At 61.3% G+C, this 27674-nt stretch overlaps 1 protein-coding gene across 8 annotated transcripts in view; it reads right to left on the reverse strand.

Moving 5' to 3' along the window:
- Positions 1-406: 406 nt before the first annotated feature.
- Positions 407-27674, reverse strand: part of OSBPL5 (oxysterol binding protein like 5) — a 65489-nt gene continuing 38221 nt past the window's right edge. For 3 of the 8 annotated variants that reach the window (XM_067747952.1, XM_067747953.1, XM_067747958.1), the window contains exons 3-22: positions 26881-26963; positions 20788-20889; positions 20418-20519; positions 19115-19318; positions 17718-17802; positions 15437-15608; positions 14866-15058; positions 12803-12987; positions 12107-12188; positions 11410-11508; positions 10890-10986; positions 9822-9920; positions 7154-7251; positions 6582-6671; positions 6354-6490; positions 5735-5920; positions 5371-5497; positions 3745-3883; positions 3204-3306; positions 407-1507 (exon numbers count right to left, since the gene is read on the reverse strand). In XM_067747952.1, coding sequence (XP_067604053.1) covers positions 1369-1507; positions 3204-3306; positions 3745-3883; positions 5371-5497; positions 5735-5920; positions 6354-6490; positions 6582-6671; positions 7154-7251; positions 9822-9920; positions 10890-10986; positions 11410-11508; positions 12107-12188; positions 12803-12987; positions 14866-15058; positions 15437-15608; positions 17718-17802; positions 19115-19318; positions 20418-20519; positions 20788-20889; positions 26881-26963 — 2522 coding nt within the window. In that variant the 3' untranslated portion in view covers positions 407-1368. The other 5 variants (XM_067747959.1, XM_067747954.1, XM_067747957.1 and 2 more) reach the window with 5 other exon arrangements.

Raw genomic sequence — 27674 nt, forward strand, 5'->3', positions numbered from 1 at the left:
TGAGTACTGGCAATGGTGGCCACAGTGGAACTGAAGGGCTGGGCTGGGGGCAGCAGGGCAGGGAGGGGGCTGTTACTGTGGAGAAGGGACCAGGCCAAATGGGCTTGAGGGCCACCCTGGAGGCCCCGGTGGGCAGCGCCCCTCCCGTGTCCTCAGCTGGCTCAGCGGCTGTTTGACAGGACCCCAGCTTCCTGGCGCTGGCTCAGCAGGGTGGGCAGCTTCTAACTGCTCCCTGCAAACTGCACCCCCATCCTTCACGGACCTCCTCCCTCCATCCTCAGGGCCTCGGACCCTTCCCTGGGCCCCTCCAGCCCCAGACAGCTTCTGCTGGCATTGAGCTTCTCCCCTGAAAGACATCCCACCCCCACCAGTTTCCAGAAGTTCCCCAAGAAGACAACACACACAATATGTGTGTCTTGTTTATTTCAAGGGATGGAGCAAAGACATGTCCCCAAACTGGGGGAGGATAAGAACATGGGTACATAAACTGGACAATCAGCTCAGATGACACCGTCACAACATAGTTTAAGGCTCCGTGTGTATCTATATGTGCAGATGCTCACACACACACACACACACACACACACACACACACACACACACACCCTGGCATTTGACACAGGAATGGAGGCCAGACGCCAGGCGCTGTTTGCAGCCTGCCTAAAATATTGCGATTGCGTTTATTAAAAACGTGTGGGAGGAGAAGACCGTGCATCAGTCTGAGCAAAGTGTCCAACTCAGGCTCCGGGCCGGGGACGCTGTCCCCAGGCACGCCGTGCTCACGTGTGCCCGCCCCAGCTTGGCACGTCCTGGCTGAGGGAGGTGGGGCGGGTCCTGTAGGTATAGGAACTGGGCTCTGTCCAGACAGCACAAAGGCAGAATAAAGCCCCAAGCGCCCTCTCCGAAGCAGCCCACCCGTGGCCCCTCCAGGGCAATGTGGGCAGGGTCTCAGGAAGGGCTGGCCTGTGTGTCAGGCCCAAGGAGGGCCTGGGGTCCCGGCTTGCTCCTCAACGCCCCCACTCACCCCTGCTGGGGAACGACATCCAGAGACCTGCAGGCTCTCCTGCCCCTCCGCCATCAATCCCCTGAGGCTGACCAGGGAGGATGGGACGAGGTCACCAGGGGGTGCAGTGCACGACGAATGTGGCATTTGGCTTCAGCATTAAGGCCAGCGCCTCCCCGGGAGGACCCCGTGTGGCCCCCCAGGTCCCTCCTGCTGTTGTGCCGCCCTGGGCCCCTCTGTCCACAGAGGCCGTGCTCGCTGGGTCTCTGCCTCCACGGGGCTGGCTTAAAGTGCTAGGTGCCTGGGAGGGAGGCTGGGGCTGCCCGAGTTCTGCAGGCGATGCCCACGCCGTCCCCGAAGGGCTCTTATTTGAGGATGTAGTTAATGAGCAGCTGACACGCCAGGAACATGCAGAGCAGGAACCACGAGCGGGGACTGTGCAAGAGGCCTGGGGCTGGTGCCTGCCTGGCCTGTGCCGTGGAGCTCAGCACGGCCGAGAGATGCCTGGAATGATAGGGCACCGCAGTTCAGCTGGGGCCAGCCCAGGCAGGGTGGCACGTCCCTGCCCCGGGGTGCAAGGGGGGGAGGGACCCAGGGCCCAGTGGCTGCACTGCGCTTCCTGGGCACACATTCCGGGGGGGGGGGTCAAGCCTGGGGGAGCTGGGCCTCTTACATCCTCCCTCCCACCTCCATTGTTATGGGCTGAACTGTGTCCCCCAAAATCCTCTGTTGGAATCCTGACCCCCAGCGCCCCAGAATGCAACTGTATTTGGAGATGTGACCTTTAAAGAGGTGAATAAAGTAAAATGCGGCCACTAGGATGGGCCCTAATCCCGTAGGACTGCTGTCCTTATAAGAAGAGGAGGTCAGGACACAGACACACACAGAGGGACGACCCCGTGAGGACCAGGGAGAAGACGGCCGTCTACACGCCGAGGAGAGGCCTCAGGAGGAACCAGCCCTGCACTGATCTTGGACTGCCAGCCTCCAGGATTGGGAGAGGTAAATGTCTGTGGCTGAAGCTGCTTCCCTGTGGTACTCTGTATGGCAGCCCAGGAAACCCACAGCCCCGCCCTGGACTCTGACGTCAGTGTGTGTCTGGACCTCAGCAGAAGCTTCCGGCGGTTCTCCCAGCCACCCGCCTCGCAGCTAGTCTCCTCCTGTGGTGCTAGATGGCCACCCCGACACCCCCCCCCCCACCCCGGCTCCCACGGCCTCTGGGCTCAGCTCCACCATCTCCGCCCCCTCACCTGACTCGCCCTTCTCCCGACAGCGGCCCACCTGTGGTGCCCTCTGCTCTCAGTGCTGGCCTCTGCTCTCCCCCTTTGCAGCTCCTCCCTGCCCACCTGCATCCTCCTCCAGGAAGCCCTCCCTGACCATGGAGACAGCATTCCTCTCCCTCTCTCAGCCCCACACAGCCTGCAGGGGAGTGGGGTGCTAAAACGGTGTGAAACGCCTCTATGCCGCATAGGGGTGGGTCACAGGCATGAAATTCTAGGCTTCCGAGGGTGGCTCCGATGCTAACAGCTGGTTAAGTGCTCGCTGGGTGCCAGGCACAGAGCTCATCCCTCTGCTCCATCCTCTTCCCGCCCCAGGGCCACTGCTGTCACCCCAGTTCTCAGATGGGGAGACTGAGGCAGGGACAGCCCGAGGTCCCACAGGCCGGGAGTCCTGCAGCCCTGCTGGAGCCGGGAGCCTGGCTCTGGGGCAGAGCTGGCAAGCAGGGCTCTGCCTCCTGGTGCCGGCAAATAGAGTGTGTTCCCAGTCTTCCCCGCGATGACTCACCCAGCTGTTCCCGAGGACCCACTATTCTTGGAGCTGGGGCCACCGCGGGGCGGTAGGAGGCATCCTCGGGGGAGCCGGTGCTGGCAGCACCTCCTTCCAGCTTCTGTCTGCTCCACCCGCCACAAGCACGGGCAGCCCTGCCCTGGTTCACCTGGACTCCATCAAGCCCCCGCCAGACCCAGCATCCTCCTTGCCAGCTCAGCCTGTTCACACGCCGCGTTCTGCCCTGCCCGCCCCTCGCAGAGGGCAGAACCCAGGAGGTCCCCTGTCCTCGCCCAGTAGCCAGACTGGCTGAAGTCCTGAGGGTTCTAGCCCAAGTGACAGTGCAGGTGAACGCCTGCCCTCACCCCCCGCCGGCTCTGGCTCTCCTGCTCTCTGACCCGGAGCCCCGGCTGGACCCCCGAGCATGGCCCACCTATGTAGCTCCTGCTGGGCCTCCCGGATGGACAGGATCCCCTCGTGCAGCAACTGCAGCCGCCACGCTTCCTTCCCACACCGAGGGCACAGGCTCTTGCAGCCTGGGACGCAGGACCCGGGGGACAAGGGAACACGGGGTGGGGGGGAGAAGTGAGGATGAGCGGGGATGTCTGGGGAGCCGGCAGGTGGGGTCGTGGGGCCGTGTCCCACCTCACAGGAGCCTTCAGGTGAAGCTAATAACACAGGGAGGTGGTGCCGAGGGATGTTTCCAGAGGGAACCCCGGGCTCCGCTGGCCTCTGATTCGCCCAGAGGCGGGGACCAAGCTGGGGAGACAGGCACGCCCTTGAGGGCAGGGGGCAGAGAGGCAGGAGCCAATCCGGAGAGTCACAGACAGATGGACAGGTCACAGCCCCGCCCCTCGCTCTGGCCCCGCCCCCTGAGTGCAGACGCGGGAGCCCTGCCCCCTCCCACACCCCCCTCTGCCCTTCGGCTTCTCTGTCCTCCCGCCCTGAAGAGGGCCTGGCCCAGGAGGGCTCACCGGGAGCGAAGTCACGGTCCTCCTCCTCGTCAGAGAGCTCTGGGCAGGACTCGGGCGTGGAGCCGCTGCTCTCGGTGGCCTGGCTGTGGCCAGACGGCTGGTCGCTGGCCTTGCGGAGCCGCCGGTCGGGGCCAGACCCCTGGAGGGAGATGGAGCGGCTGTGGCCGGGAGCTCACCCACACCCACCGCACCCTCGTGCGCCCGCCGTGCCCTCGGGGACCTGCTGGGGTGTCGCTGGCCTTGGGGACGTGGTGGTGGGCTTATGCCAGGGCAGCTCCGGAGGAGGTGGCCGGCGGAGGAGGGAACTGCTGGCTCTGGGTGCACAGAGGAGGTCTGGCCCTGCCTGGACTGGAGCCTCACTCCCCCCGGGCCTCAGGGTCCTCAGGGGTAATGCAGACTGCTGGCCCCTCTGCGGCGGCCTGGGGACCGTCACGAGGTCCTGCCCAGTACATGCGGAGATGATGGGGGTGGGGCCAGGGACCCGCTCAGTGTGTGAGCTGAGGGCTCCCCCATCATGGAGGGACCCCCAGGCTGGCCGGCCTCAAACAAACCCCCTGAGTACAGGAGTGGCCAGGTGACAGCAGGCCTGTGTCCAACAGACGGGCCCAGGATGGTGCCTGGACGCTCTGCATCAGGGCCCTGTGGCTCTGATGTGTATCAGCGATGGGGGTGGGGTCAGTGCTGGGGGGTGGGGTCAGCGATGGGAGGTGCAGACAGAGATGGAGGGTGGGGCAGTCCACCCAGGTGGACTTTGCTGCAGGGACAGGTTTTGGGGTTTGGTGGGGCCTGAGCCGACTGGAAAGGCTTAAGTGAAGGAGGACGATACAGAGGGGCATCAGGTGGACACGTGTGCGAGGGGCCGGGGCCATCTGGTCGAGGTCGAGGGGCCGCGGAATGTGGCGGAAGGGTGGGTGGGACACACGTGGCTAGTGAGATATTGTGGCCCCTGTTTGCTGGGAAAATTGGGGCCCCTGGGCAAGATGGGGAGTCCTCCCCTCCCTGCCCCGGGTGGGCCGTGCCCCCCGGCCGTGTGCACAGTGGGTGCCTAGCTGGTGTAGCGTGTGCTGTTCCACACGTGGAACCTGCCCACGTGGTGGGGGCCACTCCAGGCTTCCCTCAAAAGGCATCTCTGTCTGGAGCTCTCCTTCCTCGTGTCTCCTAGAACCTCCCACCTGCCCTCGCCCGCGCCTCCCACCCTCTCTCCCACACTTTTGAGGCCCAGGCATCTGGGTAAATGTGCCGTCTCCTGCTCCTACTTGGGCGAGTCCCTGGACTGCCCAGAGCCTCCGTTTTTTCATCTGTGGAATGGGATAGCATGCTGCCCGCACCGCAGAGGGCGGCTCTGGGGGTTGATGGGCCAGGACCATACACCCTGGCACAGTGCCCTGAACACCAGGGTGCCCTGGGAACTGAGCGTCCTGCAAATCCAGGCGTCCAGGCCCCATGCTGGGCAGGGAAGGGCAGGACAGGGAGGCAGGGGGATGCCAGAGGAGACGCTGCTAGGACGTGGGTCAGAGTGTGCCAGGGTGGGGGACCCAGAGGAGGGGGGCCAGGCAGGTGGGTGTGAGGGTGGGCATGGGGCCACACCTGGAGGGACCCAGCAGGGGCCCTGGGGGTGGTGCTGACCTGGTGCCTGGGCCCCGGGCTGCCCAGGAAGGTGGTCTGGCCGGCCATGGTCTCCCGCTGCAGGGTGTGCAGGACCCCGTCTTGCTCAAACTGGGCAATGTCCTTCAGGGGGTCCCAGGGGCTGTGGCTGGAGGGTCCAGAGAGTGTCTGTTGGCAGGGGCGGTGGCCCTCGGAGTGAGGGGGCCCCAGCCCGGCCCAGCCCTCAGCCTCCCAGCAGGACCGGAGATCCCCAGGGGAGTGACCGTTGCCTGCACCTGTGTGCAGCCCCTGTGTGACCCTCCCTCCCCATCACCCAGGGCCAGGATGGTGGGGGTCTGCTACCCAGCCCACCGCGGGGCCCAGGCCGCTGTCTGCCAGCGCTCACTCCTCGTATCGGTAGCGCCACTCCTGGGTGGTGGGGTCCAGGTGGAACAGCTGCGGCGTCCAGGGCACCAGGTTCTGCTGGCGCTCTCGGGCCTGATGCCGCTGTGCCTCCTCCAGGGCAAACTTCTCCTGTGTGGCTTTGTGCTGGTCACCCTCGCTGATGGCCCTGGTGACGTGCTGCCAGAGCCTGCGAGCGGAGCACACGTTCTGAGCTGGGGGACCTGGGCAGTCCCGTCCCCTCACACTAGAGGGGAGCCTCAGAGCAACCTCCGCTTGATTGCCTCCAGTGACAGGGAGCTCACTGCCTCTCAGGGTGCCCGGGTCTCCTGGGCACTGTTGATTTACCCTGAGATGGTTCTTTCTTATGCTGGACGCACACCTGCCACCAGCAGGGCCCTCCCTGTGGACTGCAGGTCATCTGCCCTGGAGCCTGCTCTTCCCCAGGCCTCCCCTGCTCTCTCTCCAGCTGCCCACAGCTGGATGTGTCCTCTGCCCAGAAAGGTCCACTCAGGTCCATCCTCCCTGCCACAGACATCCAGGGGACGTGCACCCAGGAGACAGCAGCTGCCGGCCCGGCCACCCCAGCCGTGGTCAGGGGTCCTGCGGCGCCCGGGCCTTACCGCTCCGACTCCAGCTCTGTCTGCTCCTCCAAAGGCACCGTGTGCCGCTTCAGCCGCTGCCCGCGGACCTCCTCGCTCGGGTTCCAGAAGAGCTCGGCGCCTCCTCTGCCCTCCTCCTTGATGAACACTTCCCTGTCCTGCCCCAGACAGCCGGGCAGGTCAGAGGTACCGGCCGTGGCCTCTGCTGCCCCCGGGCCCACCCGCGCCTGCCCGGAGGCGGCCTCTCACCCAGTGTCCCGTGAGCCGCGCCAGGACCTCCTCGCCCGATGTGATCTTCCCGGAGATCTGGTTGATGCTCGTGCTGCCCCCGAAGAAGGGCTGTGGGGACACACCCGAGACGATGCCCTTACGACGCTGGTGAGGGCGGCAGCCACGGCCCCCTCGTGGAGCTGGGGAGGAGGGGCCCCTTCCTCATGGGTGGGTGGGAGGTGAGCTCCCAGCCCCAGTGCATGGGGGGCTGGCTGGGACGGGACTGAAGCTGGAGGTGGCCATGCTCGCCCACGGTCCAGCCTGAGCTCAAGGGTGCTGGGTCCCTGCCAGGGCTTTGTGCCCCGTGGTGGGGAAGGGGCCTGGGCCTGTCCTAGCTCTGCTGTGTGGCCTGTGGGCAGCCCCTTCCCCTCTCCGAGCCTCGCTGTGCTACAGGGAAGCCAGGAGCTGCTCGTCCATGTGCACCTGTGAGGAAACCATCCCTGGGGCACTGAGAGGGCAAGAGGGGGCCACCCAAGGCCTCGCCTCTCCCCGGCCCAAGCCCCACGCCCCCCAAGGCCCCTGGGTGGCCGAGGTGCTGAGGCCAGTGCTACCTTGAGCTTGAATTCCAGCTCAGCCTGGAAGTTGTTCTTCTCACACTCGACGGTCACTCTGCCGCCCAGCTCCATGGTCATGGTGCCGTAGAGAATGCCTGGAACACAGCCGCACTGAGGGGTCAGGGCCACCCCCTGGCCAGCCGAGTCCCCAGACCTCTGCTGAGTCCTGACCCAGCAACACTGAGCCGGGGAGGCCCCTGTCAGGGCTCGGAGGGCGAGACGGGAGCAGGGAGGGGGCAGGCGCTCTGGGGGCAGTGCTGCCAGGAGGGGGAGAATCTCGTTAGGTGAGCAGAGCCCGTGACCGGGCCTGATTCCGCAGTGACCAGCTCCCTGCAGCGAACGGGGTCTCTGGCCCCAGGGCCTTTGCTCATGCGAGTTGCTAAGTCTGGGAGACATCCCCACCCTTTACTAGGTCACCTCCTCCAGCAGCCCCTGTTCCAGGCTCCCAGGAGCCCCACTGCCCCCGGGAGACCCTTGTCAAGGCCTGTCACTCCGTTCCGCAGATCCTGCCCCGATGTAGGTGGCTGCATCTTCCCTGCTCACTGCTGCGCCCAGGACGGGCCCACGTGGTTTTCTTTTTTTTTTAACTTAATACATATATTTTTTAATTACTGAAGGAAAGCATGAGTCTTCTATTTCTGGTCTTACGGAGGGCTTACTCTAAAAGAAAAAAAGAAATGAGGGAAGGAAGGAAGGAAGGAGAAGGAAGAAAGAAAGGATCATTCTCACTTGAAAACACTTAGAGATGTGGGATAAAATAAGTCTTCCAAAAATTAAAAAAACAGACTTCCCTGGTGGCTCAGTGGTTAAGAATCCGCCTGCCAATGCAGGGGACATGGGTTCGAGCCCTGGTCCGGGAAGATCCCAGATGCTGCGGAGCAACGAAGCCCATGTGCCACAACTACTGAGCCTGCGCTCTAGAGCCCATGAGCCACAACTACTGAAGCCCGCGTGCCTAGAGGTCGTGCTCCACAACAAGAGAAGCCACCGCAGTGAGAAGCCCATGCACCGTAACCAAGAGTAGCCCCCGCTCACCGCAACTAGAGAAAGCCAGCGTGCCGCAACTAAAGAAAGCCAGCACGCAGCAACGAGGACCCAACGCAGCCAAAAATAAATAAATAAATAACTTTATTTAAAAAAAAAAAAGATTTAGCACTAATTAAAAAAAAATTTAAAAAGACAAGCTAATTGAAATCGCAAAAAGGCTGGAATCACCCCCAAATTCCCCTGTGCACAGGGTGGAAAAGCTACATGGAAGGGAGTCGGGCCTCTGAGCTGCTCTGGTGTCTCTCCAGGACACACTAACGCAGAGTCAGAGAAGCAGCTGCAGGGCCGCGTGTGCAGGGCCCGATTCTCTACTGCGGGGGGTGGGGGAGGAGGTCTGAGAGACCCTAGAACTGTCTATACCTTGTTATGTAGTTTTGACTTTGGAACCGGGTACATATTTCATTTACAAAATTATTTAAAAAACGAAGTTAAAAGAGCAATTCCTAAAAATCCAAAGTGAAATGAAACAAAAGACCAGAGTGGGCGTGATCCCAGAGGGGTATATCTGATGACCTTACAGATCCCAGAGGGATCCACTCAGGACAAGAAGCACAGACATCACAGCCCACGCTGCCTTCAGCCATCGCGGGGAGGGAGGGGGGGGAGGGGGGAGGGGGGAGGGGGGAGGGGGGGGGAGGGGGGAGGGGGGAGGGGGGAGGGGGGGGAGGGGGAGGGGGGAGGGGGGAGGGGGGAGGGGGGAGGGGGGAGGGGGGGAGGGGGGAGGGGGGAGGGGGGAGGGGGGAGGGGGGGGAGGGGAGGGGAGGGGGAGGGGGAGGGGGGAGGGGAGGGGGAGGGGAGGGGGAGGGGAGGGGGAGGGGAGGGAGAGGGGGGAGGGGGGAGGGGAAGGGGGGAGGGATGAATAGGGGAATTCATCTATTCAGATTTTTTAGGGTGGTGAAACTATTGTGATACTGTAACGGTAGAAACATGCATTTGTCCAAATCCATATAATTATACAACACAAAGTGTGAACCCTAATGTAAACTATAGACTTAAGTTAATAATAATGTGTTAATATCAACTAACCAATTGTAGCAAATGTAGCACACCAATGCAAGGTGTTAACACTAGGGGATCCGAGTGTGTGTGTGTGTGTGTGTGCGCCTGTCTGTGTGCATGTTGGGATGGGTGGGGTATATGGAACTCTCTGCACTTTCTGCTAAAGTTTTTGTAAACCTAAAAGCACTGTAAAAAAGAAAGTCTGTTAATTAAAAAATAAAAAAGAAATCCTATAACTGAATCACTTTGCTGTATACCAGAAATTAACACAACACTGTAGAGGAAAAAAAAAGAAATCCAAACCTTGAACTACTACAGTGAAATTGCAGAAAACCACAGACAAGAGACGATCTTAAAAGCAGCTACAGAGAAAAGCGGAACATGTAACAAACAGGCCAACAGATGATTGATCACCAACCACAATGGAAATTAGAAGGTGGTAACAAGCTTCCAAAGAGGACAGAAGGACAATCTGCCTGGAATTCCATACCCAGCTAAAAAGTCATGGAAGAGTGAGGGTCAAATAAGACACCTTCAAATAGACAAGAACCAGGGTGCTCTCCCTGAGGGAGCCGGCCTGGGCTCTGCCCTCCAGGGTGGGAGTACCATGGCCTCTCACCTTTGCAGTGGGCGTAGGGCATGGTAAGGGTGTAATCCTCCACCCGGTTCAGGAAGGTGAGGGTGGCCTTGCCATCCAGCAGAGCTGACAGTGAGTTCCCTGCAGAGACGGGGCAGTGGGACCAGTGAGATGAGACCAATCCTCGGGACCTGGGCCCCCACCTCCACCCCAAGTCACAGGACCTGAGCTCCCTTCCAACAGGTGGAAAGAGTCCCAGGCACCTCCAGCTGTGTGACTTGGGCGGGTTGCTTAACCTCTCTGAGCCTCGGATTCTGTAAAGGCCCCATCCAGGTCGTACAAGTCATTCATCCTGAGGAGTTACCTAAGTCGCCATGTGTTCATGTTTATTTCCCTTACTAAAGCAGGGATTCTTAGGGTGGAGCCTTCAAACCTTTTCAAACTAGGGCCTCTGCTCTGATTTTAAACACCAGCGGAGAGGGGGTACGGCCCGCTCAGGGCTGAGAGTCACAGCCACAGTCGGTGACGGGAGCACAGGGGTGGAAAAGGTGGGCCGAGCCTGTACGCCCTCTGCAGTCTGCTGGGCACGCAGAGGCACTCAGAGCACCTGCCCACCAGTGAGAACAACAGGAAGGTCGACAGGACGTAAAAATGCAGACAGACCCACGGTGCCAGGCTCTCGAGGGGTGCTGCCCGATAGCCTGTCCTGTGATGATGACACTGTTCTATCCCACGCAGCACGCGGATACTTGCACTGCGGCCAGAGCAACCGCGGAGCTGCCTTTTAGGTTGTATTTCGTTTGGATCAATTCAAACAGCCACGTGTGGCCAGTGGTGCTGAATTGGACAGCCAGCTCGAGATGGTACCTTCACATGGCTCTTCCCGTAATCCTCCCAGCATCAGTGCAGCTCTACGGCTGAGGGATGAGAGGCCGGGGGGAGGGGGCTCTGCCTGACCCCAGGCTCTGAGCACTTTACCCCTCGTAGTCCCTGGCTAGGAGAGGCGGAGAGGGACACGAACATGGCCACCGGGGGAGGTCTCGGTGACCACCGAGTGCGGCAGGTCAGTCCTCCCCCCATTTCCTCGAGGCCCAGGGGAGCCCCCCTCACCGTAGAACCGGGACTTGGCTGTGATACTGCCGCTGATGCAGAAGCCGTCCTTTCGGTTGCTGACGTGGAAGGCGGACACGGGGGGGTGGTGGGACACCTGTGGGTGGAGAGGTGGCTCCTGCGGCAGCCCCAAGAGCAGGCAGGCCCGGTCCCCCACCACATCCCTCCCAGTGCCAGGCGCAGGCGCGAGGGCAGTCCCCATCTCTCAGCCCCAATGTCCAGGGAAGCCGGGCCTGAGTCCTGGGGCCCGGGGGGGAGCTGAATGCCATCCCCGCGTCCCCCCAGGAAAACGGGATGCGCTGTCCCCCTCCCTAAGGAAACACTTTCTGCTGTCACAGCCGAGATGGTGCCTGTGCCTCCTGGGAGAATCCCCGCTGGCCGCAGTGAGGCCAGAGCTCTTCCAGTGGTCGCAGGTGGAGCCACCCAGAAACGTGCCTGGGGGTCAGACGCCCCCTGCCCCCTGCCAGGGCCCCGTCCGCTGCAGAGCCCAGCAGCCAGCCCAGGGTGGCCGGGCCCTTGCCTGCTCAGCTATGTAGAAGGTGTGGCTGTGGTTCTGGGGGTGGAACCAGCAGCAGCGGAAGGTCTCCCCCAGAATGGGGTTGTAGGGCTTCTTGATCCCCTGCAGGCAGTGAACAAAGAGGCTTGTGTGAGAAGCTGTGGGTGGGGCACAGATGCCAGTTGGGACGGGGTGTGGACCGAGGGACAACAAGAGGGGCTGCCTGCTGCCCACAGCCCCGGGCACCTGCAGGGAGGAGGTCTCTAGAAGGGATGTCTAGTTTCCCACCAGTATCTGGGAACAGCGCCCCACTCCCGGTCTGGGGAGACTATGCTTTACCCTTGGTTTACGCTCTGGGCGGACGGCCTACGAGGTGCCCTGTCCACTTCTTGGCTCTGAGGGGCACGTGAGACCCTAACCACATCAAGCTCTCCCCGGACCTCAGGGGAAGCCAGTGCACAGCCCACTCAAAGCCCCCTGTGGCTTCTAATGACCTCTCAAGTTAAAGCCCCAATTCTCCAGCCCTGCTATTTCAGTCGCTTCCCTGGGTGGGAAGTCAGGGCTTAGTCCCCCATCTCGGAGGACCCGGGACCACTGTGGGGACGACCAGGATCCTTCAGGGTCACGCGGGGTAGGGGATGGCCTTGGACTCTGGGTGGGGTTGGGTGCCAGGGCGCAGGGCTGGGCTGTAGTTGCGCCCTCCCCGGACGGTGCTTCTCACCTTGGGCTTCTTGTAGAAGCCGGACAGGTACCACTGCAGCACAAGCTTGATCCGGCTGTAGGCGTCCTCCTCCAGTGCGGCCCTGCGATGGGGTGGGGGAATGCCCTCACTCCAGATTGGGGGACCTGGGCCGCCCTCTGCCCTTTCCCGGCGCCCTCTCTCCTTCCGTTTCAACCTCCATCCACTTGCTGAAAACCCAGGCCCCTCCCCGGCTGCCCAGCCCCCAAAAAGGAGGTTCCCACCCTCCCCCGACACTCCAGGGAATCGGGTTTTCCACGGAACTGGAAAATGTCAGGGTGGCTCCAGTGCTGGGGCAGAGAGGGTGCTGCTGGCTCGAGGCCGGCAGGGTGCCGCCTCCAGGAAGCCCCCGGGATGCTCTCGCCCTCACCCAGCTCCCTCTGCGTGGGCTGCTGAGCCTGCAGCCCCCCTTCCAACCTCTGCCTTCTTCAGCTTGAGGGAGCCAATGCCAGGGCTCAGGTGCACAGAAGGTGCTGGGCTCACCTGTGATGGTGGCCCTGACCGGACGTGGGGCTGCCCCGTCCTCCCTGTCTACCAGCTCCTCCCATGGAGGCCGGGCCCCTTGGAGGCAGAGGCTTCAGGGACAGTTTCCTGGGGACCCTTAGGACTCTCTGTGGGGCAGGCAGGGGCTGAGGGAGCCTGGGGGGGGGTGTCTCTGGGCACCTCCCCGTCGCTCACCTGGAGAGCAGGTCGGCGTGGTAGTAGTAGTCGGAGAGCTTGTTGAGGAAGGAGCGGGGCTCCAGGACGAAGGTGGGCAGCACCACGCGGGACAGGTCCATGCCCGGCCGCAGCTGCTTCAGCAGGACCCACATCAGACTCTTGTTCTCGTCAGACACCGTCTCTACCTGCGATGCCTCGCCCAGCTGCCGGCAGAGGGACCGCGGTCAGGCTGCAGCCAGAGCTGGGCGGGGAGCCTGGAGGGGGCGGGATGGGGGGTAGGGCGGCCACGCGTACCCCCTGGCCGGGCCGCCACACCCAGAGGGCCTGTCCCAGCCCCAGCTGAGCCCTGCGTTTTCCAGCAGACCCGAGGGGCAGCTGCTGGCCCAGGCCGGCTCCCGTCTGCCTCTGCTCCTGGCCAGCCTGGGCCCTCCCCGCGGTTGGTTCCTGGCCAGCCTGGGCCCTCCCCGCGGCTGGTGCACGTCCACCGTGGCTGCTGACACCTGTCTGTGGACTTTGCATGACCTGTGCCGCGGCAGCAGGTGCCACGTGCTCGAGGAGACCTCCTCCCACCCCCAGCCCATCTTGTCTTCATGGGGTGACACAGGTGCTTCAGGCCTGCACCCCCTTCAGAAGGGGGTCTTCACCTGTCCAGGATCGCACGGCTAGAGGGGGCCGCCCTGGGCCCCTCCTCTCTTCCCTGAGACTGTGCCACAGAGAGACTGAGCCCCGGAGCTTTGGGCTTTGTCTGGGCAGGGGGCGAGGGGGCAGGGTAGGGGGGTGGGGGGCTCCATCTCCCAGGCCGCACCAACCAGCAAACCCTCAGGTGGGCAGAGTGATCTCAGAAAGGGTCATGCAGCTGTGTACAGACAGCTGGCTGGCGGGGCAGGTGCTCCCAGGCAGGGCTGTGCATCGGGGACCCTCCCGTCTCGGGAATTGCCATCGAGCTGCAGTTCTCGGGCCAACGCCAAGCCCCCCTCCCCTCCCCATGGACCCCCATCTCCTGACCCCAGGGAGGCAGCAGAATGGTGTGCCAGCAGCCAGCCCTGCGCCAGGGCCCATCACCACCCTGCTGGGCCACCTCAGGCAGCCACTCTGCCTCTCTGTGTCTGCACAGCTGTGGCGGAGGCCTAGTGGCACTCGCTTGGACAGCTCGCCTGGGCACCGAGGGGAGGGGAAGCCCCCAGAGGCACGGTCATGTCTGACCCCCATGAGGCTGTGGCTCCCTGGCTTTGATGTCCAGGCCAGCTTCGGGGCGCGCGTGGCAGCTGCCGCAGGTGGGAATCCCCTGCACCCCCTATCCCACCCACACTCCCTCTAACCCTCTCCCTCTGGCTTCTGCCCCTCCTCTCCACCAAAAGTGCCCTGGTGAAAGTCACCACCACCCCCGTGTCACCCTGTCTCTCCTCCAGCTCCCAGCACAGCTGCCCCTGAGGCCACCCCTCCCCTCCCTGCCACGCCTCCCAGGGTTCCTCTGCGGAGCCCCGCCTGTGCTCAGCCTCTGAAGGCTGGGGTGCCTGGGCCCCTTGGGCTGCCCTATGTCCAGACGGCCCCCTGAGCCCCAGACCCTCCCGTGCAGCAGCGTCTCCCTTGCACGTCCAAGCCTGGGACACAGTCGGGTCCCACCCCCAGCCGCCAGCTCTTTCTTCCAGAGCACCGGTCTCACAGGTGGCATCGCCGTCAGGCTGGGTCCTGCCCGTCTGCCTCTGGACGCGCCCTGAACCCCTTCTCCCTTCCCCACCCCAACCCGGGTCCAGGGCACCGTCAGCTTTGTCCAGACAACAGCTCCTCCTTAGCGGGTCCCAGGCTCCACCTCTGCCCCTTGACCTTCTGAAGGTCTCACCTGGACCCTGGCAGGCCGCCACCTGAACCTGCCCTGTGGCCCCCCCAGCACCCTCACTAGAGCCCCGCGGCCCTCCCGGCTCTCCCTGAGTCCCGCCATCCTGGCCTTCCCGTGCCCCGGCCCTCTGGGTGTAGCAGACCCTGCGGGCTCTCCCCGAGGGGACGGCCAGGCGTCGCCTCCATCGCTTCAGGGATGCAGGGTGCTGGGCGGCGCCCGAGCTCCAGGCAGGGCGGGCTCTCACCTCCCCCAGGTCCTCGTGTTCCTGTACCACGTACGTGGTCCCTCTGCGCGCGGGGCGCCCCGGGGCCTCCGACGGCTCGCCCCCGCTCTCGGCCTTCCGCCTGCGGTCGTGGGTCTCCTTATCTGAGTCCTCAGCGTTCTCTCTCTCTGACTTGTCTGAGAAAGCATCGTTCTCCAGGGAAGACCCGTTCAGTCTGGAAGGTGGACGGCGCCCGTGGGTTGCTGGTCACGCCCACCTCTGGGCACACCCCCCAGTACCCTCACCCGGGGCACCCTTCGCTGCCGGGCGCCTCAGCCCCATCCCTGTGCTGAAGAGCCTCAGCGATGGGCATTTGACACAATAAGCCCCAGTTCACAGGCGAACACCCTGAGGCTCCCCGGTCCACCTCGAGTGGAGGAGGCCTGCCTCCTGGCCTGGGGTTTGGGCAGCCAGACCTCGGTGGCGTTTGCCCCCCATCTTCTCCCCACGTACAAGGAGACCCCGTGCGGTGGTGCCAGGGAGGGCCCGGGCCCAGGAGTCCCCAGCAGGCTCCCGGGAGAGGCTGGTCCCTGCCCGCCACGCCCCTGCTCACGGGAACAGGTCCTGGTCGTGGACGGCGGCCGAGGCGGGCAGCCCGCAGAGCGAGGAGGGTGATGCATCTGGCGAGGACCCAGGCTCCCCGTCGCGGCCCTGCCTGCATGTGCTGAGTCGCAGGAGGCTGGAGCAGCGCAGTGCCAGCTCCAGGGCGTCCAGCCAGCAGCGGCCTGTAGTGGGGGGGGGGGGTCAGGGGCGATGAGCAGCCCCCAGCTGGGGAGGCACCCACTGCACACTGGGGAGCTTCCTGTCCCTCTGTCAGGGAGCCTGCCCGCCCCCATCCCTCCGTTCTTCAACAAGGAGCACCCCACTCCCAGCACACTGTCAGTCACCCACGTCACAGACAAGGGCTAAGGCCAGGATGGGTAAGTGACCCCCCCAAGGTCATACGTGTAGCAAGCTCAGGCCACTCTGCACAGAGGCCCTGTGAGCTCCCACCTGTGGCGTCAGGGTGAGGGCCCTTCCTGATGGAAACTGGCCCTGCGAGCTCCCACCTGTGGCGTCAGGGTGAGGGCCCTTCCTGATGGAAACTGGCCCTGCGAGCTCCCACCTGTGGCGTCAGGGTGAGGGCCCTTCCTGATGGAGACTGGCCCCCACGGGTCGGGGCAGGAGGGCGTCTCTGCGCTGAGGGCTTTCCTGGCCTGGAGCACAGGGCGGGAGGGGGGCTGGCAGGCTGGGGAGGGGCTGCGGAGCCAAGGCCGCAGACAGGCAGCCCCTGGTGTTGGAACAGCTCCGGGGGGAGGGGAGGGCCAGGCGGGCGGGGAGGCGGGGTGGGGTGGCCAGAGCCAGCCGCCTCCAGCCCCCAGCCCTTATCCTCAGCCCCCTGCAGCCCTGCTGGTAGAGGCCGCCCGCGGGCTGGACCTGGGATTGAAGGACCTTGAACTCAGTTCTTTCCTTCTCCAAAGCCTCAGTGTCTCCCTCCTGGAGACAGTGAATTTCCCTCCCTAACTCTCCGTGGTGCATCCCGGGGCCTGGCGTTGGGAGGGGCGCTGGGGATCGTGGGGGAGGGGCCTGCAGGGGATCGTGGAGGAGGGGCCTGCAGGGGGGGTGGCTCCTGGTCATCAGGAGGACACCCGGCACCCTGCGGGGGGGGGCTTCACTGCAGGCTTGGCTGGATACCAACCTTCCAACTTTCAGCCAGGGCTGAAAGGTCATGGTGGTGGAAGGTGGGGTGCTCATGGGAGCAGAACCCGCAGGCGAGAGCTGGGAAACCCACACCTGCTGAGTGGGGCCCGGGGCCCTGACGTGCGTTTTTTGTGGTTGCCCCAAGGGACTAGACATCCTGAATAGCACGCATCCTTCGAGTCCATTCCTCCTCCTCCTCCAGGAAGCCCACCCTGATACCCACAGGGGCTGTGGATGCCCTTCCTCCCTGACCACGGCCCCCGACCCCATCAGGGACTCAGTTCATGCTTCAGCCCAGTTGGCCTCGTCTGCTGGTTTGCTGGTGTTCTCTCGCACTAGATTGCAGGCTCCATGGGAGCACTAGCTGCCCATCCCGTCCCAGGGCCCACGAGGGGCCTGGCACCGAGTGGCGGGCTGGGGAAATGAGGGTGGCATTCAAGGGACTCAGGACGGCCCCCTGGAGCGTGGATGCAGCGTCTGGCCACCAGGGGGTGGCATGGCACCTTAGGGACGGCCGCCTGCCCCAGACTCCCAGCCGGGAGGGCCGGAGCCCAGTGGTCAGGCCAGGCTGCCTCGGGCAGGACCTTGCCTGCCCTGAACTGCTGGTGGGGTGGGAGTCTTCCACCAGATCCCTGGGAGGCGCCGGCCCTCAGGGCTCGGCGATGGGTCGGGGTGTGTGTGTGGGGGCAGCCGCGTTTACTCGGGGCAGCCACTAGAGGGCGCTCCAAACACGTGCGCTGATTTGGGAACCTGGCTTCGTCCCGGCTCCAGCACTTTCTCACCTGCAGTTCACCCAACCTGTCTCCGCATGTGTCAAACGTGGATGGTAACAGTAGCATCTGCTGATTCAGTGGTGCCTGGCACGTGGTTGGCACCCAGTAACTGTTATCTGGTTGCTTTTAAATAAGGTCATCAGATTCGCATAGCAACGGGGGAGACAGTGCTACTGTTCATCTTTTGCCCACGGGGAAGACTGAGGCTCCAGAGAGGGGGCTGGTGAATAGCGGGCTCGTCCCCTGACACCAGGCTGCCTCCTTGGATGGCGGTGAAGGGGTCCGAACCGGGGTCCCATACACCCGGCCTAAATCCCACCAAGGGGAGGGGTGCTTCAGGTGGGGTCACCATGGAGACCAGCAGGGCAGGAAGGTACTCACCGTCCGACTCGGAGGCGGCCCTGAAGATCAGGTAGCTGCTGGGGAGGGGCTGTGTGATGGAGCCCACGCTCTCACCTTTGGGGCCCTGGAGAGGCAGAGACCCGGCGTCACCCAAGGGATGGGCCAGGGATGGGTGGAAACACAGGTTGTGCGGTCATGTGGACCCACACTCAGACACGCGTGGACGCTTCCGGGGCCTCAGGACCCCTAGGCAGGGTCAGGCACCTGACCACGCAGACGTGGCAGGCGGCAAGAGAGGTGAACGGGCGCGGTGCTCGGTCCCCCTTCTTAGCTGGTGGTCCCACCCTTGGCTTTCCAGCTCTGAGCCCCCCACTTTAGGGTGGCCAGAATTAGCATTGTACAGATCCAGGACACCCAGTTAAATCTGAATCTCAGAAAAATTACATACATAGTATAAGTATACCCCATGAAAGATTTGGGACATAGTGTGGTTTTTTTTTAGATTCCATATATATGTGTTAGCATACAGTACTTGTTTTTCTCTTTCTGACTTACTTCACTCTGTACGACAGTCTCTAGGTCCATCCACCTCACTACAAATAACTCCATTTCATTTCTTTTTGGGACATACTTATCCTAAAAAAACTTTTTTTAAAAAAAAGATTTATTTATTTTAATTTATTTTTGGTTGCGTCGGGTCTTAGTTGTGGCACGCACGATCTTCGTTGAGGCACGCGGGATCTTTCATTGCAGCGCGCTGGCTTCTCTCTAGTTGTGGCATGCGGGTTTTCTCTTCTCTAGTTGTGGCGCGCAGGCTCCAGGGCGCGTGGGCTCTGTAGTTTGCGGCATGGAGGCTCTCTAGTTGAGGCACGTGAGCTCAGTAGTTGTGGCGCGCGGGCTCGGTTGCCCTGCGGCATGGGGGATCTTAGTTCCCTGACCAGGGATTGAACCCGCGTCCCCTGCATTGGAAGGCGGATTCTTTACCACTGGACCACCAGGAAAGTCCCTAAAAAAACTTTCTGATCTTCCTCTGAAATCCAAATTTAACTGGGCATTCAGGATTTCACTTGGCAACCTGACCCCCTTTGGTCCTGGGCTGGGCAGCCCCCAGGTTATGAGGGTGAGGTCTGGGTTCAGAGAAGCTGCCCTCACATGGCCGCGTTCCTCAGCCTCTGGACACGGCTCGAGGTGTGATCTCATCCCATGGGGCCCCCAGGCCCTGAGCGCCCCCAACCTCCAGTGACCACATCTGATCCCCTGGCCACTGAGTGACTTAACCCTTGGAACTGTCCGCCCATTTCTGGACTCCGTGCCGCTGGGGCCCCAGGGTGAGCCTCCTGACTGCCCATCTGTGCTCTCCTCCCACACAGCCACCTGCCCCCGGGGGCTCTCTCCTCGCCTGGCCCTCCCGAGCCCCAGGGCTCGCACTGCGGTACCTTCACGGCCCAGACGGACTGGTCCAGCGGGTGGAAGAGCTTGAAGCAGAAGCCGTCCTTCTTAGAGGGCCTCTCAATGAGTTCGCAGCAGTGCAGCAGGACCGTGCCCACCCACTGGCCCACCTTGGGCGTCTTGTAGATGAGCAGCACCCCCGGCTTCAGCACGCACCACAGTTTGGTCCAACTCTTCAGGGTCCCACGGATCTGGGGGGAGGGGCGCTGCCGTCCATGCCTGCCCGGGACCCAGGGGCATCTGGACGGCTCGGGGAGGGGCAGATACACAGGGCTTTGCGCTCCGGGCAGAGTTCTCTTTTAGGATTTAACAGGAACTCTGAATGACGGTGAATCCAAAGGAGGATGCTGTAGCCAGATTTACTGGTGAAGTCCATGGAGCTCAAGTTCAAGGCCCTGCCAGGGCCCTGGGGGAACTGGGAATCGGATGTGACTGTTGCAATTGTCCGCTGTGTGATTTTGAAACCTGTGATCATTTCTTTTCTCATCCTAAATATTCACTTTTGTACTTAATTTTTTATTCGTGGAGCAGAGAAAAGGAGCCACGCGGGCCCAGGGCTCTGTAGAAACCCAGGCTCCCTGGTCCCCTTGTCTCCTCTGCCCCTCGTGGCAGCCCCGGGATACAGCAGCTTTACCCCCTCTGTACGGAGGGGGAAACCGAAGCTTGGGAGCTGAGGGACTCTCTCGCTGCCTCAGTGAGGTCTGAACACAACCCTGGTCCTTTCTCCCAAAGTCCGAGTTTCACCTCCCTCCTGTATCCCAGCAGGGGGCTCTATGGGCACTCTGGGACCCCCGCCAGCAGGTCAGGGCCCCCCACCTTAATTAGAAATAGGGTTTCTGCAGATGTGACCAAGTGAAGATGAGGCTGCACTGGAGCAGGGCGGGCCCTGGTCCAATGACCGTGTCCTTATAAGAGGAGAAGAGGACACAGACACAGGAGGAGGCCAGGTGACCACAGAGGCAGAGGCTGGAGGGACGCGGCCACAAGTCCAGGGATGCCTGGGGCCCTCAGAAGCTGGGAGAGGCAGGAAGAACCCCCCTTTAGAGCCTCGGGAAGGAGCCTGGCCCTGCCAGGACCTTGAGTTTGGACTTTGGCCTCTGGACCTGGGAATCATCTTCGGTTGTCATAAGCCACCAGCCTGTGGTCATTTGTCAGGGCAGCCCCAGGACACATACAGTTTGCAGCAGCCAGCATGCCGCACCGTCTCCCGAGTGGCTGGTGACCCTGCACTGTCCCTGGGGGAGGCCTCCCGCGGGAGCCTGGCCAGTGCTGGAACACACACGCGCTCACCTTCAGGCTGTCGGCCATGATGACTACGCTGGGGTCTGTCAAGGCGCTGAGCAGCTGCTTGGTGGCGCGCTTCTTCTCCTGGCGGTAGCTCTCCTTCTGTGCCTGGGCCCAGGGCACCCGCAGGTGGGTCAGGGGAGAAGGCCCTGGGCTGGCCCTCCCGGGGGGCCTTCTACTCGCGAGGGCCTCCACGTCTAGCCAGGGGCGAAGAGGGGGGCAGGGAGAGGACAGGAAGAGGGGGTGTGGAGGTGGCCAGGGTGCACTCTGTCCCCCTCCCTTTGGCAGGCTGGGGTGGAGGTGTGGCCTCACTGGCTGGGGTGCCCATTCATCCAACAAACGACACACCGTGCCCCTTCCCCAGGCCTGGGCCCACCTTGAGAGCTTCCTTCTTGGTGACCTTGGCTGTCGGGGATACACATTCCCTGTCGGACCCATTGCACAGCCTGTATTCCGCCTGCAAGAGAGACTCGGGTTGCTGGAGGGAGGGGAGAAGAGGACAGGTGTGCGGCGGTGAGGGGTGGTGCCGGGCGCAGGAAGCAGGAGGTGGGAGAAAGGCGTCCCTCCCCCTCCCTGCCCCGGGGCGCGGGGGTGGGGGCCGTGAACAGGCCTCAGGAGGTGGGCATGTGAACACGAGCTGGGGTGGGTCACCGGGGGCGTGTCTGTGGAACCCCTCCCTGGGGGCCCGCATTGGGCACACAGCAATGACCCTCCCCGTGGTGCCCAGGAGGCGTCCATCTTAGCCATCACCTGGCGCCCAGCCTCTGGTCAGGGAGGGCGCACGTATGCAGTGGGGACCCCCATCCCTAGTGCCCTGACAGCAGCTGCTGGGTGGGGCAACGCCCAGGCCCTCTCCCGACGCTTGCAGGGAGGAGGTGCAGCCGGCCACACCCACCAGGCAGCTGCATCCAGGGATCTGGGAGCGGGTGGGGCCTCGGTCCTTTAACAGACGGGGAAATGGCAGCCGGGGTGGGGGAGTGGGGAGAAGAAGCCAGGACTAAAGGCTATGGGCCTGCTTCTGTGGGCCTGCGAGCCCAGAATGGGGTTCACAGTTTGTTTGGGTTTTTTTTGGCCATGCTGCACGGCTTGCGGGATCTTAGTTCCCGGACTGGGGATTGAACCCACGCCCCCTGCAGTGGAAGCCCACAGTCCTAACCACTGGACTGCCAGGGAAGTCCCGGGTTTTACATTTTTAAGGGGATGGGGGGGAAAAAATCAACGTGAGATGTGAAAATGATGAAATTCAGATTTCCGCATCCACCAATCAGGTGATCGTGGCCACCGGACGCGCCCATTGTTGGCCTGCTGTCGTGGCTGCATTGGCTCTAACGGCCACAGCAAGTTCTTGCGATGGAGCTCGTGTGGCTGCCGAGCTTAAAACGTTCCCTTTCTGGTCCTTTGCAGAAATTTGCCTGCCCTGCTCGTCCTCTGGGCTGAGTGCCTCCACCCCGAGCCTCCAGGCAAGGGAGGGAGGCCCGGAGGACCAGAGGCCAACGGCCCTCAGCTTCCTCCCTGCGCAAGGCAATGCTCTTGACCGCTCTGCCGTTGCCAGGTCCTCTCAGGTCTTTACTGCCTTTGCTCACCTACTTCTCACGACCACCCAGGAGGCGGGCCCAGTTACTACCCCCATCCGATGGATGAGGAAACTGAGGCACAGAGAGGTGCAGTGACCCCCGAGGCTGCAGAGCCAGGGGCAGGGCTGCAGCCGGAACTGTCCCGGGGACCGGCTGTCCCCACGGCACTACGTGCCAGGCATGGCTTCGGGTGCTGGGGTGCTGGGGTTAGAACAGAGGGACAGGCCGCCCCCAGGGAGCAGGGGCTGAGAGAGGGGGTTGGAGAGCATGTGTGTGCACGGGAACCAGCGCAGCTTCAGGCATTCTTACTACCCACGCCCTGCAGGTGAGGAGGCTGTGGCACAGAGAGGCTCAGAACCTGCCAGACGTCACACAGCTCGCGAGGGGCCGAGCTGGGGCTGAACTCAGGCAGGGATCCCAGGAAGACAGGGACATGGGACGAGGCACCTGGGGGACTCTGCTCTAGAAGCACCCTCTGTGTTGAAGCAGGAGTGGTGAGAAGGAGCTGAGTGACAGGCCTCTGGGGGCCGGGCTGACCCTCCAGCTCCCGGGGAGCTGGGATTCTTATGCCTGGTGCCCTCAGCTTCCTTAGCACGTGCTGTTCCCCCAGCCTGAATGCTCTTCCCTGTTGCTGAGCAACCCGTGCGCCTTCCTCAGGCCCCGCTGAGCTGCTTCCCCGGGAGGAAGACGGCTCTGCCCACCCTGCTGGCATCAGACGCTGATGACACCAGCCACCCCTGGCCGGCTGGGCATCTCCTGCAGTGACAGCCACACAGACGGTTCTGCTTACTGTCGAGAGCTCCACTGGGCTCGGCTTCATCCCAGCATCCCCTTGGCACCAGCGGCTGGGAGCTCGGTGAGCATCTTGGATGAATGGATGAATGAGTGAATGAGTGAATGAACCCTCTGCCGATTCCCTGCCGCCCAGCTTTCCACCAGATGCGGCTGAAAGGAGCTTGTTGGGGGCAACAGAGGAAGAGAGAGGTGCGATTGGGGACAGCGGGGCTGGGGGGTGGACGGGATGGGGCGTCTGTGCCCTGCAACCCTCTGCTCCTGGGCCCCCCAAGCCCCACCGGGCTGGGTCACTGCAGACAGTGCCCCTACTCCTCCATCCTAGAGCCATGCTGGGGACCCCGCCAAGGCCCACCAGACCCCTCTGCTCGTTCCCGAGGGCCACTGAACCTCAAGGCACAGTGGGGCGATAATGCAGCACCCCCAGGAGTGAGACATGCTGCTCAGAACCATGAACGCGGGAGTCTGACCAAAAACCTAAAAATGCCTTTAAAAGAGTGATTTAGGAAGCTTCCCTGGTGGCGCAGTGGTTGGGACTCCGCCTGCCGATGCAGGGGACGCGGGTTCGAGCCCCGGTCCGGGAAGATCCCACATGCCGCGGAGCGGCTGGGCCCGTGAGCCATGGCCACTGAGCCTGCGTGTCCGGAGCCTGTGCTCCGCAGGGGGAGAGGCCACAGCAGTGAGAGGCCCGCATACCGCAAAACAAACAAACAAACGAGCACAGTGAGACATCACTTCACACCTACTGGGTTTAAAAAAGAACAGAAACAAGTGTTGTTGAGGAGGTGAGAAACGGCAACCCTTACTCTCCCCCAGTGGGGCTGTAAAGTAAAATGGGCAGCCGCTGTGGAAAACATTTCGGCACTTCCCCCAAAAGTCAACTATAGAACTTTCTAGAATTCCATCTTGCCACAGAGTTACCATGATGGCCCAGAAATTCCACTCTGAGATATAAACCCAAAGAATTGAAAACAGGGACTCAGATACTTGTACATGCGTGTTCGTAGCAGCTCTGTTCCCAACAGCGGAAAAGTGGAAACGGTGCAAATGTCCTCCCGCTGACGAGCGGACGAGCCGCCTGTGGTCCAACCCTCCAGGGGCACGGACACCTGCCACAGCCTGGATGAGGCTCAGGGAGAGGAGCGCGGCACAAAACCCCACACATCGCAGGGCTCCGTTTATATGGAATGTCCGGAAGAGGCAAATCCATAGAGAGGGAAAGCACAGGGCTGGCTGCAGGGATGACTGCCGCGAGGGTGTCTGTTTGGGGTCACGGAAACTAGACAGAGGTGACGGTTGCACAGTACTGTGCATGCACTAAGTGTCACTGAATCGTTCATCAAAAATGGTTAATTTTGTGTTATTTGAATTTTATCTCATGGAAAAACTATATAATATATATACACATATGTGTGTGTATACATAAAGAACTGCTGGTATATTACATATCTGATATGTTACTATACGTGATATTATACTGTGTTATGCTATATTCTATTTATATGATATCTAATATTAATATATTAAATACTTTATATTTATCATATATATATTAGAGTTTGTATCTTTCCCCAAGCTGTGACTTTTAGAACAGTCTCAAGTCGCTCTTAAGAGTCTCGGGGGGGGGGGGTGGGCTTCCCTGGTGGCGCAGTGGTTAAGAATCCGCCTGCCAGTGCAGGGGACACAGGTTCGAGCCCTGGTCTGGGAAGATCCCACATGCCGCGGAGCAACGGAGCCCGTGTGCCACAACTACTGAGCCTGCGCTCTAGAGCCCACGAGCCACAACTACTGAAGCCCGCGCGCCTAGAGCCCGTGCTCCACGACAAGAGAAGCCACCGCAGTGAGAAGCCCGCGCACCGCAGCGTAGAGGAGCCGCCGTTCGCCACAACTAGAGAAAGCCCGCGCGCAGCAACGAAGACCCAACGCAGCCAAAAATAAATAAATAAATACATTTAAAAAAATTGTTAAAAAAGAAAAGAACCTGGGGGTGTCCAGAGCTGTCCTTTCTTTCCTCCCTCAGCCTCTGACATGTTCTAGACCTTACTTGTTTTGTCTGGTGCCTGTCTTCCCTCTAGAACACAAGCTCCAGGAGAGACGGACTTTCTTTTACCAATGACTCCATCCCCAGCACCTACCGCGGTGTGGGCCTTGCCCAGAGAGGATGCCCAGACATCATTTCTGAATGGGTGAAATCTGAAATTTGAACCGAGTGTTCCTGATAGCATTTGATGTGGTTTTATCGGGTTTAATGTTTTATTGGGTTGTAGAAGGAAGAGCCATGTTTTCATGAAATAAATCTGTGTCTTAAAAAAATATATGTGTCCGTACACAGATGACTGAATAAACAAAGTATGGTCCAGCCACACAGTGGAATATTATTCAGCCTTAAAAAGGAAGAAAATTCTGACCCAGCTACAACCTGGATGAACATGAGGACATTATAGTAAGTGAAATAAGCCAGACACAAAAGGACAAATACTGTGCGATCCACTCACGGGAGGTCCCTAGAGGAGTCACATTGATAGAGACAGAAAGTAGGACGGCGGGGCCCAGAGCTGGGGAAGGGGTGGGACGTGAGTGTTTAATGGGGACAGACTGTCAGTTTTATAAGATGAAAAAGTTCTCGGGGTGGATGGTGGTGATGGTGACATAATAATGTGAACGTACTTAAACTGTAGACTTAAAAATGGTTAGGATGGTACATTTTGTTATGAGTATTTTACTGTAATCTAAAAAAGATTTTTAATTAAAAAAATTCCACACACACAAATGCAGGCGCTCCAACTGCACTCCCAGCAGCTGGCAGCCCTGGGGACCGAGGCGGGGAAACGCTGGCTGAGGGGGGACCCACGAAAGGTCCGGTTTCTTCCCTGCCGGAAGTGGACACAGGGAGGACCACCACACACTCCTTGTTGGACAGAGGAGGGCGTGGGGTCCCAGAGGAGCAGGCGGTTGTCACTCTGGGTCTCACGGGGCAGCCAGGGTGGGGAGAACTGGCTTCTATGTGCCCCCAGCCCCCCAGCCGCACCGCCAGAACTGGGGGCCGTGGCTCCCCTGGCCTGAGGCCCTTGGGGGAAGGAAGGGCGTGTCTACAACCTGGCACCTGTACTTGGGGCCCCACACCCTCCCTGGACCAGAGCTTCTGCCTGGAGGTACACAGCTGGGCCCCAGCTGAGAGGCGCTGGGCTGGGGAGCACGTGGTGTGTGTGTGTGTGTGCGTGTGTGTATCTGTGTGTGCATCTGTGTGTGTATATCTGTGCGTATATGTGTGCATCTGTGTGTATGCGCATCTGTGTATGTGTATCTGTGTGTATGTGCATCTGTGTGTATGCATGTGTACATGTGTGCATGTATGGTATGCACCCGTGTGTGTGCATCTGTGTATCTGTATGTGCATTTGTGTGTATGTTTGTGTCTGTGTGTGTGCCTCTGTGTGTATCTGTGTGTGTATCTGTATGTGCATTTATATGTGTGTGTGTCTATATCTCTGTGCCTGTATGTGCATGTGTGTGTGTATCTATGTGTGTATGTGTATCTGTGTGTCTGTACGTGCATGTGTGTGTGTGTACATCTGTGTGTATGTATATCTGTGTGTGTCTGTATGTGCATTTGTGTGTATCTGTGTGTATATGTGTATCTGTGTGTGTGTATATCTGTGTATCTGTATGTGCATTTGTGTGTGTATCTGTGTGTGCGCGTGCCCTTTCCCCGAACTCGGCGTTGCCCTGAAGAGGGTGCACGGGTGGAGGGCGCAGCACAGACACAGGCAGAGGGAGGATGCGCTCACACCTGGGTAGGTTCCCTATGACAGAAGAGCCCGGGGCCTCCTTTTACCATGATTTTCTGTCCCTGAGGCCCCCTGGCAGCCCCAGCCTCCTCCGGGCCCTGCATCCCCGACCTGTGTTACTCAAGAAGATGGCTTTGATAAACAACTCACAAGCTCTGTGACTCCGTCCCCGGCTCCAGCAGCCTCCCTGATTCAGAGCCAAGGGCTGGCAACGGTGGGTTCGGCCGGCAGCCCTGCTGTCCCCTCCCTCCAGCCACTTCCCATCGTCCCCAGGGCAGGCTCCCTGCCTTGGGTCCTCCCACAGCCGGGCTCCTACCGGTGGCACCTTCGTGGCAGAGCCTGGGGTCGGGGGCCCTTCATCTCTGGGCGGCGATGGGCTGTTGGGCTCCATGTCCTTCCCTGCAAGAGAGTGGCCGGCATGAGGACCGGGGCATGGCTGCCGGGCAGCCCCTCCGCCGCTGCCCAGTGTGTGGCAGGCGAGGCACGGGCACCGGCACGGGTGGCCTGGGCGGGGCAGGAAGCCAGCCCAGGCGGTGGCTGCGGGACCAGAGAGCTAATGAGCACCAGTCAGCGTCATGAGGGGGTGTCACCGCTGGGAGAAGCCCGGGTCCCCTGGGCGCTGGTGTGGCACACCCTCTGGGGTCTGTAAGACAGGCCCCCTGTTTTCAGTTCAGGGTACCCAGACCTCGCCTGGCTTCCCCCCACGCCCCAAATCCGCTGGCTGGAATTCCACTGCTCCCCAGTGCTGGGCTCTCGGAGGGAGGTGGCCGGACACTGTCCCCGCGCCCCTCCCAGCAGGCTTCCTCTCCAGCTCCCTTGAGGGGAGGGACGGGGGCGTGAGGTGTCTGGATTCGACCCTGGGGGGAGCGGCTGCCCGTGCCCGGCTCCGTTTTTTTTTTTTTAAAACATCGTTATTGGAGTATAATTGCTTTACAATGGAGTATTAATTTCTGCTGTATCACAAAGTGAATCAGCTATACGTATACATACATCCCCGTATCTCCTCCCTCTTGCCTCTCCCTCCCACCCTCCCTATCCCACCCCTCTAGGTGGTCACAAAGCACTGAGCTGCTCTCCCTGTGCCATGAGGCTGCTTCCCACTAGCTATCT

This window comes from Pseudorca crassidens, chromosome 9 (genome assembly GCF_039906515.1).
Source record: "Pseudorca crassidens isolate mPseCra1 chromosome 9, mPseCra1.hap1, whole genome shotgun sequence".
Taxonomy (NCBI): Eukaryota; Metazoa; Chordata; class Mammalia; order Artiodactyla; family Delphinidae; genus Pseudorca; species Pseudorca crassidens.